The 12,317-nt window shown below is 35.4% G+C and overlaps 2 protein-coding genes across 4 annotated transcripts in view; one reads left to right on the plus strand and one right to left on the minus strand.

Annotated features, from left to right (window-relative positions):
* Positions 1-12,317, plus strand: part of RASA2 (RAS p21 protein activator 2) — a 423,219-nt gene that overhangs the window by 101,506 nt on the left and 309,396 nt on the right. The gene's annotated exons all lie outside the window — the stretch shown is intronic.
* The window catches only part of DNER (delta/notch like EGF repeat containing), a 113,921-nt gene that overhangs the window by 33,383 nt on the left and 68,221 nt on the right, over positions 1-12,317 (minus strand). For all 3 annotated transcript variants that reach the window (XM_071812504.1, XM_065845098.2, XM_065845097.2), the window contains exons 6-7: positions 10,307-10,460; positions 5,221-5,334 (exon numbers count right to left, since the gene is read on the minus strand). In XM_071812504.1, the coding sequence (XP_071668605.1) occupies positions 5,221-5,334; positions 10,307-10,460 (268 nt within the window). The remainder of the gene's footprint in view (positions 1-5,220; positions 5,335-10,306; positions 10,461-12,317) is intronic.

Consider the following 12,317-nt stretch of genomic DNA (forward strand, 5'->3'; position numbering starts at 1 on the left):
TTCAGCTGTTCTTAATCTACGTAAACAACCTGTTCTCCCAGTCAATTGAAACCGGTGACAATGTGCATTTTCTAGCTGCTATTGCAAATCTACACATATGAATCACAACTCTTCTATAGGCGTCAAACTCTTTGTGTTTTAAACCACAGAAACCATAATAAGAGCATTCATAAATTTGCTGCTTTCCTGCATTTCCAGAAATATCTGCAGGTATTTCAGGACACTTTTGCTCGCCGTGTTGCCTGGTGGTACTTATCTCAGCTAGTCAAATCAAATTGTCAATAGTAAAATAAAATCAGTCCTCAAATGTGAATTTCAAGTAATTTAGATGTTAAACTCATAACATTGTTTTCTACCTCTTTCTACAGGATTGCTGTGAAAACCATTATTGCTCATGAGTGTTTTTCAAAAATACATTGATCAGCATAGAGAAAGTAGGAAAATCCCAAGAATCCAAGCCAGTTTCATGTGGCTGGCCAGCTGAATACTTGCTATCAGAGATTAATGTTTTCCTCTAATGCTGAATTAAGTTCATCTGTACACATCATCGGGACATTAAAATTGCATGTAACAGGACTTCAGAAACATCCTGCAACAGAAGTTTATTTCTTTGTTATAACAACTGGTCTGGGCTTTGCTTATTACTATCTGGTTTTGTTCAAAACCATATTCCACTACTAATTTATTTTAATAGTTGCTTATGAGCAAAATTAATGAAAGCTGCCCAAATATTTACAATATGTAAAATACATATATATACACAAGTACCAAGTCTTTCACTCTATCAATTTTACAAGATTCCCATTAGTAAGACTTGCATTTCCACTTTTTTTTAATTACATTTATTTATTCCAACTATTTTTTTAACGTTTCTAATTATTATTTGTATATTGAATTCCACTTCAGGGTACTTTGGGAATTTACATAACTCCACAGTACTTAAAGAAGATGAAGTAACCGAATTTATAAAATGATGAGCAGTACCTCAATCAACTCAAATAAAATTAATTAATATTACTGTTAATACAGTAGTATGTTATATATTAGAATAAGTGGAATAAAAATCAGAGGATATATTTAAGAGTGATATAGGTATTTATGGAATCATTTTGAATATAAATTTCAAATATTCATGTTCAGGTTGACAGATATTTACTATGTGTAGGTTTTTAGAATGTCTAGAAATTTCTTCACATGATCAACTGAAGGTAATATTTGCTAAATGTGTGTTTATTATCATGATGATCAAAGATCCCTACCCTATTGTAAGTACAACATCACAAACATCTCCCTCACAATAATAAGAGTCAAAATTTTGAACAAATTCTTCAGTCCTTAGCTTAAGGAAGAAGCTCAAGCTTCTTTATTATGAATTTGAGTATAAAATATTATTTTCTCTTTAATACAAGATGACTCAAAAATTGCATATAGCAGATTATTTTCTGACATATTTTGGGCACTAAGATCTACAATACATCCCACACAAAAAGGAATCTGCAAACCTAAAGAAATTTTCTTTATTAAAGGACTTTTTTTGAGACAGTAGAATTCTATAAACACTAATCATAAAATGTTCATATCTGATCTAGGCTGTTTTTGCAGTTCCTCAGATCTTACCTTCTGTAAGTTATCACGTTTTTTCATTAACTGCAAATCTAATTTGTATAAGAAATCCACAATCTCAAGATCATTCCTCATTGTTTCCATCTCATTCCTTTTTCTACCATCTTTTGCCCTTCCCTTTGTGATACTTTCCATCTTCCCTTAGGCTTTTCTAACCACATTATATCTCTAGTCTTTTAAGTTTTTACACATAGAGAAGCTCTTCGGCTACCTTTCCCCACTGTGCTGCATTAGCACTACAGAAAGAAAGGCGCCTTCTCAACAAGCAATTACTATTAAGCACAACAGGAGAACAGCAGCAGAGCAAGAGACCTCACATAAATTAGAAGCCTATCATGTGAGTTTGGTAGGGTTTTTTTAATGGAAAATTTGAGGACATGTTATAAATAGAAAGATCTGCAAGTTACTGTGTTTGCAATCTTCAACTAACTACCCTTTGCTATATTTAGAAAAATAACCAAATCTCTTCAAAACCCAAACAAAAGCCCTAAAAATATGCCTCAATGAGAGAACAATACCTCAAAAGAAGACAGACGACTCACAGGAAAGACAGCCATTAGTAAATTTAGACAACATACTTTGTTATATAGACAATAAATTCTGTTAAATCGACCCTTTCTTTCCCTCCACAAAATGACTGAATTTCTGAGCTCATTGGCATTAGTAGACCTTCCAGAACAAGATGGAAAAGCAACACCTCATTACCTACTACAGCCATTAGGCTACTCCCAGCACTAGCACTGGCCCTTGCAGACAGACTGTGTCACTTCTGCACCAACGCTCTCCCCTCGTTATAGACAGAACGTGAGTTGGAAGCACAGCTATGTAACTTCATGAGAAGCATTCACTCTTTGAAAAAATGGTAATTACTAGGGAATCAGGGAGAATCTTTGGGCTGCTGCTGAGTCATCACAGGCTCACTCAAGAAGATCAACCATGCACAAAAGATGACATTTGTTCCTACAAACGTAAGAATGTATTGTCATGTCCAAGAGACTGGGAATCACACATGTTATGTACAACACTATTCTTTCTATGGGAAATAAGCCTGGGCAGTCCAGATAGTGATTTGTGACACTTTTTATCCCCTCCAAAGTCTTCTTCTATGTTGGAAATAATGCAGGTCAATGTACAAATACTGATTTTAACAAGTTATTTATAACTCTTGTATTTCAGTAATATTTTTTCTTGTGTTGTCCCAGTTCTTTTTCAAAACATTTATACCGCATAAGCACATTACACATAGAAATCAGCCATCAGAATTACAGCTCTTCCCCTCGCTTTATAACGTGCCTGCTCTTGAAAACACAGAAGTCATGCCAGGAGAATATAACTAGTAACTCTGCCCAGAAAATTTTAGACAGGTGACGCAAAAAGCAAGTTTGCCTATCAATGAAGTCTATGAGCAGAGAGGTACTTCCTGAAGTTGCCAAGTAATTTGTTTTCTTTCCTTTGGAGGGGTCAAAAAGCACATTGTATCTTTAAAGAAAAATCCAGAAACTGTAGAAAACCTTGTGACCCTAAGCAGGAAAGGAGCACAGGTGCGTAACACATAATAAGAACAGAACTACCAACAAAGAAAAATACCAGAATAATGAGAAAATGGTACCAATGTGCCCAGAGGGAAAACGAGCAAAGCATACCGCCTAAATACTGAGATAGAAGAATGACAGTGCCAAAATATGCCTACTTCAAGCATACAACAGAAACAATTAGAAATTTAACCGAATGCAAATATGGATGAGTGGTAAAGAAATAAGTAGAAGATAAATAGCCAAGAAAAAAAACCAGACAACATGACTGTAGGACCAAGTGGCATAACACAGAGATATCCAAACAAGTGAAACAAAGAGAGAAGCACAAGAAACTTGGTTCTGCTGCCACAGAAGAGCTGCTGTCAGTAAGAATGCTACACGTCAAGCAATGACATATAGATAACTGCTTCATCGTTCTCTTTGGGGAGAACGTCTCTGGAGGGAGATGAAGGACAGAGTCTCCTCTCCTGTGCTCCAGGTGTCCCGCACAGCACAGCAGGGAATGGCGCAGGGCCCTTGGCACAGCCCGCTGGGGCACTGGCAGGAGCAGCATCACCCACAGGGGTGTCTGGGCCCGCAGAGCTGGAGCCGGCCCTGCTCCCCTCCACAGCCTGACTGCCCCAGCACGAGCTCCCTGGGCAGGAGAGCAGCCACAGCCCCGCACGGCAACCGGGACATAACTGCCTTTTAGCAGGGAACTGGAGAGCTGTGCTACAAGCACCACATCCCAGCTGCAGCACCACAGCACGCCCACCGCTGAGGATAGGTGATGTGGCCATCTAGGGACCTCTGCCCGCCAGTAGCCCTGTCCCGTAGCCAGCCTCTCAAATGGTGCTAGGAGAGAAGCTGAGAGATGGTCAGCATATTTACTAATAGGTAATCAGGAGCAAGCAATTAAGGCATGCCCTACACAGAAACAAATATGGCAGTTCTAAGACAGCCAAAAATCTCAGTAACTGGTTTTTTTCCAAGCATTTATTATTGGAAAGATCATTTACTGCAAAGCATTCTTAAAGATCCTTGAGCAGATTACCTAAGAAAAATGCACATAAATTATTGACCAAGTCTAACGTCTAATAATTTTCTCACTGAATTCTGCTACTAGTTACAAAGCAAACAATTTTCAAAATTCTTCCAAATGTAAGATCTGCACTGCTGTCAAAATGTCAGTGTCTGTGTTTCAACACTGTTGTTAAATTGGTCACTCATTAAAGTGTAACACTCTAACAAAACAAGGAATCAGTCTAAAGAAATTTAAAATAATCTTCATTATTAAGCAAGTATATGTTACCAGAACAGTTATCAAAGACGTGTACCCTTAGAGCAAGCATAAGATGATGGCAGAATAAAAACAAAATCGATAGGTCAAGTAAGAGCAGAAATATAATTAGTTCAATGTTCTAATCTTAATTATAAATAACTAATAGAAGGCTCCATAATTGAGAGCTTTCACTCCTGATAATTTTTTATGAGCAATTTAGGCATCTGCCATTCCAGTCAGAAAATTGTTATGAAAGCATACACGTTAGTATTGTGGTGTCCTCGTTTCACATAGTTACATTTACAGTGGTCACCAATAAGAATCACTGAAGGGCTTCCATGTAGAGTAAGAAATAAGTCCAAATAGAAAAGAGAGTGATTTAAAAATTTGGGAGACTGAAATAATTCCTTTAGTTTTGAATTACTGATCTTACACACAGATGCAGAAATATGCAAATACTACAAAAGGGAGGCATCTTTTCTCACACATTTACTGGATGAGACAAAAATCATACCACACCCTTTCTCACAGTGCTGGAGCCTGATTTCTACTGCAGAGCTGCCAGAGAACAAGAGAACATTTCTGCACCACATAGACACCGAAACACTAAGCTCCTACCCACACTATTGATGATTATACAAAGATTTCTCATCTGGTGGGGTTTTTCTGCTTACAATTATGGCATAAGGCACAATTTTTAAAATATTTAAATATATATACAAATATAACTGAAAATCTAGACTAAATATAACCCCCAAACACCAATTTGTATGAGGTACTAGGTAGGTCTTTGCTGTTTACCTTCCGGGCACTGACAACTGAATCCATTGATGCTGGAGGAGCAGGTACCTCCGTTTTGGCACGGCTGCTGGATGCAATGATCAACCTCTGACTGGCACAGCTCTCCAGTGTAGCCTATAAAACAACACACACCATTCAGAAAATATAGTGAAAATGAGGTTTTGGCATTAAACGTGTTACTAGGTCACTGAAAGAGTACCATTAGTTTTCTTGAATCAAATTAAAAGATGAAGAAAGAAATAGAAGCCAGGAGAGTTGTCTATTTTCTTATAAAATGAGATTTTTAATTAGAACTTGTACTTCACTGGAGAAACATAAATAAGTGGTGGAAATCTAGAGATTATATCAATTGTATTTTACCAGCAGTAATATTCTGACAGCACTGGGATAATGGATGTTGGTGCTGGATCCTCATCAGCACCCACATAACTAAAAAAAGAAGCTGTTGTGGTTTTCAAACACATCTTGACTCTCCAGTCAATAATCTTTATCAAGACTTTAAAAAAGACTTGACATTATGAATTATTTGTGCACATGCTGAATGACTATCATTTGCCCCTACTGTTGGGCTTCAAAAAAAGTGTTTATTTTAAGTGGGAGCTGTGAAGAACTGCTCAGCACACTTGCAAACTCTTCCAAATAAGCTCCTACAAGTTCCCAAGCTACAGTGTGTACTATACTATTTGACCATAGGTTTGCTTTGTTCCATATGTCTGATGTCTGCATCACATCCCCAAGAAATTAACAAATTTATGAAATACAATCTAAATGATTAAATATTCCAAACTTAAATGCCTTAACAAATATCGCACATTCCCTTCTAACTTTTATTTCCCTCCAATAAACTATCTTAGATGCACAGCTCAAGAAGAAACTACACACTACACAGAGGCATTTTATTTTTCAAAAAGGAACTCTACATAAAATTGTAAATATCTTCCAGAACAAGCATGTTTAACACAATGGCTGGGGCTAAAGAACAGTAAGCTATGACTAGGTGACACTTTCAATACACTGCTATGAACAGGTATCTAATACAAAAAACTCACGGTAATATAAAGGACTTGCCTGGACTTTTGCTTATGCAGGGGAGAAAAGAAAAAAAAAAAAAAGTCTTATTTTGATTAAATAATTATTTTTAGTGCAATCAAAATTAACATTTATAACTCTTTTGGACAGGCTAGCCCTTATACCTGTTCAAATCTATTGAGGTCACCACAGAATATCTCTCACCACAGACTGTTATATTTGGAATTGCCAGAGCACTACTACTGAAAAGGATCTATCAGAGTTTCCTCTCTGTGTACCTTACTGCTTTTATATGCCATAGAAAGCTAAATTATGATCCTATTTTCTGCAGTGCAAAACCTGGAAACTCTGTTGTATCTGGATTAATGCCCATAAATCACCTATACTGGAAAAAATAATGAGGATGTAAACCAGAACTGTGGTCTCATGAGGCAACTCCTCTGGACCAGACTGAAGCACTTGGAGGAGCATCAGCCTCCCTCTGGATAACTAGTGATTTTCTGTAATTCTTATAGGGCTCAAATTAACATAAAATTTACAAAAACAATCAAGTATTGTAGAAGGCTATATTAACTGATTTTTTGTTCTGTAGGTTTCATATTTTTTCAAGTTGTCACATTCAGCTGATTATTTTTATGAATCATTACACAGTATTGAATCTGCATAACTCATTTAAACATTTTTCTGTCTTCAAACTGTTACCAAGTTTGTGAAAGCTAAAAATTACCCTGGAATTCAACAGGTAACCAAAAGGTCGTTGGCACAGAAAGGCAGAAATGTTTGTGTTGCTCTAAAGCTTGCTGTTATACAAGAACCTGACTTCCTGCAAATTGTCATTATAGTTTATGGGAAAACGCAAAATATTTATGTCAGCTTTATGAAAATAAATATGTCCCATATTATTATCTATAGGGCATGTTTTGTCCATCTGAAATTGAATATGACTGGGGAATTTCATAGAAAATATGTCACGACTGCTACAAATTAAGACATGCTCAGCAGTTACCATGGTGGAGGGTTTTCTGGTGAGATAGATGTTAAGAATCATTACCCCTATTCCTTTTGTGCTGATATTTATCTTCATAACATGTGCCTATCAAGATTCAGGAAACATGATCCTGTTCATGTAGAAATGTTTCCGAAACTTGCATATGGAGACATTTATGATACTTAAAGTTTTATTTACCATTTTCTTTAATATTTTTCTGTATGTAATAAATATTTTTTAGAAATTTATAATTATATGAAAACAGCTAGTTTTCCTGACAATTTTTGATGTGTGGGTACAAATTTTGGGGGAAAAAATGATGGGTAGAAACATAAACCACTGAAGATAACAGTGATTAAGCCATCTGAATAACGTTACATATTTGCTATTCAAAAAATTAAGACAAATTATTTAGAAAAAAAAAAAAAACAAACACAAAACCAAACAAAACTTAAAAACAAAACTAAACATAATGCATGGAGGCTGTAGAGCACAATCTTGCAAGTTCCAGAATGCAATAAATGAAGGTAACTATATCTAGCTTACTGAGAATTTACAGATGGACTTGATCACACTGTCATTCAGAAGGGAAGCCTTCACATATGGAAACCAAATAATTTCATTCCCTCTATTGTAAGCTCTGTTTTATACCATGAGAAGTAGGAGGGGTTTTGTAGAAGGAAATATTTCGATTTTTTGACGTTATTTTTTTCACCAATAGGAACTAACAATTGTTCTAGAGACAATGACAAGAAACAACTATGAAAATAAAAACAAGGCATAAATTAAATTTTAGATAAAGAATTTATAAATTGAAAGGCTAAAATCCGAAGATAAAGGGAGTAAAGACATCAATGGAAATATATTGTATTTCTAAATATGTAAGAGAAATACATTTTCTTCAAGAAATCAGTATGATCTTAGCCATTGTTTCCTGGCACGTCACAATAGAATTTTTTTTCTACAATTGTTCTAACACTTTCTGAAGCAGGCAATTGAAATGCCTGCCCCTAATAGCAACTACATTTTTTACTCAGAGGAGGCATTTAAAAATATGTATTTTTAAAATATCTGAGTCATATGAACCAAAAAACAAACTAAGATTTTATATCATTACAAAAATGAAAAAAAAAAATAAATTTAGAATCATTGTTGTATTTCTTCTGAGGTAGGGAATTTGAAAAAAAAGAAATTTAGCCTAATGTACTTGATGTAGAACAATTTCCATGACAGGTATATCAATAAAAGCAAACAAAACCAAAACAAACAAATACTTTTTTTTTCTTTTATAATTGGAAACTACTTGTCAAAATCCAAAACAATTCTGAATCAGACATATCCAACATGACAGAAACTGTAAAATTGTTCACCATTTGAAGTTTGTCCCTCTCTGATTTTTCTCTTCTCATACCTAAATCATTATTCAACTCTATTTACATTTTTTGTTAAAGTGACAGTTGATCCTTTGGCATATTTATGAAACAATAGAGCATACCTTCACGTCTTATTTTCAGAGCAGTATAAATCCAGGTCATTATATAAAAATACAAATATAAATCCCTTTCTTGCTGCACTTTTGCCATAATGACTTTAGGCAAAGCAAGAAAAACTGGAAGTGCCAGAGGAAGAAGATTAGGTGAAAGGAAATGTCTTGGCCTTCGGAGACAACGAAGGAACCTTAATAATTTGCAATTTCTGATTTCCCGAACTGCAAAGTTCACAGAACAGTTCAGAGGACAGTACATGGCAGCCACATTGAAGTATCACTTCCAGCCACTTGTTTCTAGCTCAGTCATTTTCCAGGTTGGTACCTACACATAATCCGTCACAGCTAGAAGTTTCTCTAGTTCCTTCTGCTGACCTGCATGAGAGTAAAGAATAAGAATATTCCCATCTTACGGGAATATCAGAACACCCACTCCATGATCCTGCTTCGGGGCAGAATAAAGGAAGTACTGCTACATGTACCTTTTATATATATTATATTTAACGTACACATGTACCCACCTAGCCAGTCAATACCCATTTAGACACCATCACCAGAAACCTGACAAAATCATTCATTTCTCCATCTGCTTTTTATGATAAAGCTTTTATATTCTGGAAGCATCATCTCTTTTTTTTTTTCCCCCCCTTCTTTTTTTCTGGTTCAGATAAGTTCCATTTCTCTCTAATGTCAACTGATCAGTGTTAGAGAAATGAAAGTGCATAGTCAAATGTTTGTAGAAAGCAAAATAAATTATCTGCTTCTGATCCTAATCTTAGCCAACTTTTATTTTTAAATAATTTTATAAAATAGATACTGATGTAACCATTGTATTATGATAATTGAGTTTGGTTTTGAAATGTAAAGTTCAGATAGCAGGGTTTTCTATAATAGCCACTTAGCGAGGTTTTTTCTATCAGCATGTATCTTTAATTTACCCTCCAGCATATGACCATCGTATCCAGTTTAATTTTAATTTCAGTCAAGATGGCTATATTAATTTGATCAAATTTTTAAAGCAAATATTCTTAAAATAACTTCGGAGAACTCAAGCACTTGTTCATTACTCAAACCCACAAATTACTCAGTTTAGTTTACGAATTTTTTTAAAGTTTTCAAAATTTAAGTTAATTCTGAGGAACAATCTAACAGCTGCATAGTGTAGAGAGAATTTTCTTCCATTTGATTGGTGCAACTGAAGAAAAGAGTTGACAAGTTACAATGAAGTTGTTTTTATTGAAAGTTTAGTTATAATGTATACTTAAAATCTATATTGAAAAGAAAAACCAGATTAAGAAAAATCTGACGTAAACTAAATTTTGGTCATCTCTTTTTAGTAGGTGAAGTTCTATCAGTTATGAATAATTCACTCATTAGATTATGGTTCAGATGTGGACTTTCAATGGCATTGTCCACAGATGACGAATCTCCCACAGCCTTATAAAAACTGCCCTTCCGCTGTAGTTGTATTTTTCTTCTTTCCTAGTATCTGAAGGTGCACAGTTCACTGCTCTACAAAAAAAAAAAGTAGGCACTGAATGTTAAAACAAAAATGCATTATTCAAAGCATAATACAAACATACCAGTCAGGCAGCTGCAGGTGAAATTGTTCCCGTCGTGTTTCTGCACTACATCGGTGCAGGTTGCGTTGTTCTGACAGGGCTGGCTCTGACAAGCATCAAATTCTTCACACTGGGAACCCCGAAACTCATCCTCGCACTCACAGAAAAAAGTTGCCTAAAAAGAAACAGCATTGTAGTTCACAATCAGTTTTTAAAGATTATGTTCTCACTGCATTCTCTGCTGAACAATGATGTTTTTGTTGTTTTCCCGTTTATAACAACAGTAGTTGCCACAAATAAAACTGCATTAAGTTACTCCTGTGAAATACTGCACCTGCAACAATTATTCAGCTGCAATTTTGAATTATGTCAGGGAATTTTACCTAGATAAGGAGGCTGGGATCAGATCTATGATGCCTAAATCACTATAATTTTTTCTCCCATTCCAGAAATTACATTTATAGACAGGAGTAATTGTTAGAATAAATCATGTGCAGATTTACCACAACCCAATCCTACTATAAAGATGCACTATTTATGTGAAGGTCAGGACTGGGGTCCCAGAATCTTCATTTAAGTGGTATTTAAGTAGTGACACATCCCTTCAATTCCTTCAGAATAGGTGTTCTGAATGTACTTGTTATAGTTTCTCCAAACCTTGCTGCTTAATAAAAGATCAAGAACACTATACCTGTTAAAAATCTTAAAAATCTACAGCAGATGTGACATGGCACAGTTTTGTTAGTAATAAAATAATTAAGTTTAGATTTTCTTAAAAATGCAGGTAGCTAAGATTGCCAAGAAAGTCTCAAAGAATGGAAGCAAGGAAAGCTTTCTCATTTAGATTAAATATCTTATTTTCTTTGTTCTTCAAACACTAGATGGCAACACCACTCACTCTCATACATTTCAAAGCCTGTTCATTAGGGCTGAAATGCAGCTGTCCCATGGACAAACATTGTAATGCAAAGTCCAGAATGTGCATTGAACTAGAAACAAAGAGACTGGATTAGTATATTATCATCTATTTTTTACTTGTGTTTGCTTCATATGAATAAACAGCTGTGACCTTAGTAGAAAATAAAATAATCATCTTCATAATAATAAAGTAAAACCCGGATTTCATTCTTCCTTAAAAATATTACACTGGTAGCATTTAAACAAGGGTTGATACTATACATCTCCAAAACTCAAAATTATAGGTATGTTATTTATCTGGAGTGCCAGAAGCCCCTGCTGAGTGTACAGTCTGTACATATTCTGATCTTTGCCCAAGCATCGTCACAAAAGAGCTCTGAATATCTGACACATTAGCAATGACAGGTTTCCAAACAGGGCTGTAGTTCAACAGAAAGGAAAGACAGGCTAGCAAAACACAGTCAAAAATTATTATAATCACATAGCACTGTAACTGACTTTGAAGGTAATTCATATAAGCTACACAGGGAAGTGGGTAACAGAGCGAAACAGATAATCACTTTTATTTAAGAACTAAACAATTAACTAAATAGACAGTATTTCCACATTCACACATGGCATTGGTGGAAACCACATCAGCACAGGGATCACTTTGATCCCTAAAGGTAACAGTGGTTCAAAGTAAGTGTTGTCCTCAATGTCTTGTATCATCCGAGCCATGCAGCACACTTTTGCTTATATAGGATGAGGAGCCAGGTAAAGAGTGCACATAAACATGTTGCCTGCAGCATCCTTCACAGCTGTCCTCTTACTGACACTAAATTGTGTTATTGACTTAAAGTGTTTGTTATCATTCCTGGAACGAAGTGCTGAGTTTAGACTTAATACAAAATCAAGGTTGCTGCCTGTCTCAGTAACTCACATGTTCTGGATGAACAAACTACAAAAAAATCCTACTTTTTTTTTTTTTCTTAAAATGGACATGAACAAAACACGGGGGAAAATATAGGCACTGTACCTAGATTCTGCACCCTGTATGAAGAGATCAGCACCTTGATCTCGTTTAAATGTATTTCTGGTCTTGCATATGCACTAAAAATGAGAACAGGCTTGT

This window comes from Patagioenas fasciata, chromosome 9 (assembly GCF_037038585.1).
Source record: "Patagioenas fasciata isolate bPatFas1 chromosome 9, bPatFas1.hap1, whole genome shotgun sequence".
In the NCBI taxonomy this organism is placed as follows: Eukaryota; Metazoa; Chordata; class Aves; order Columbiformes; family Columbidae; genus Patagioenas; species Patagioenas fasciata.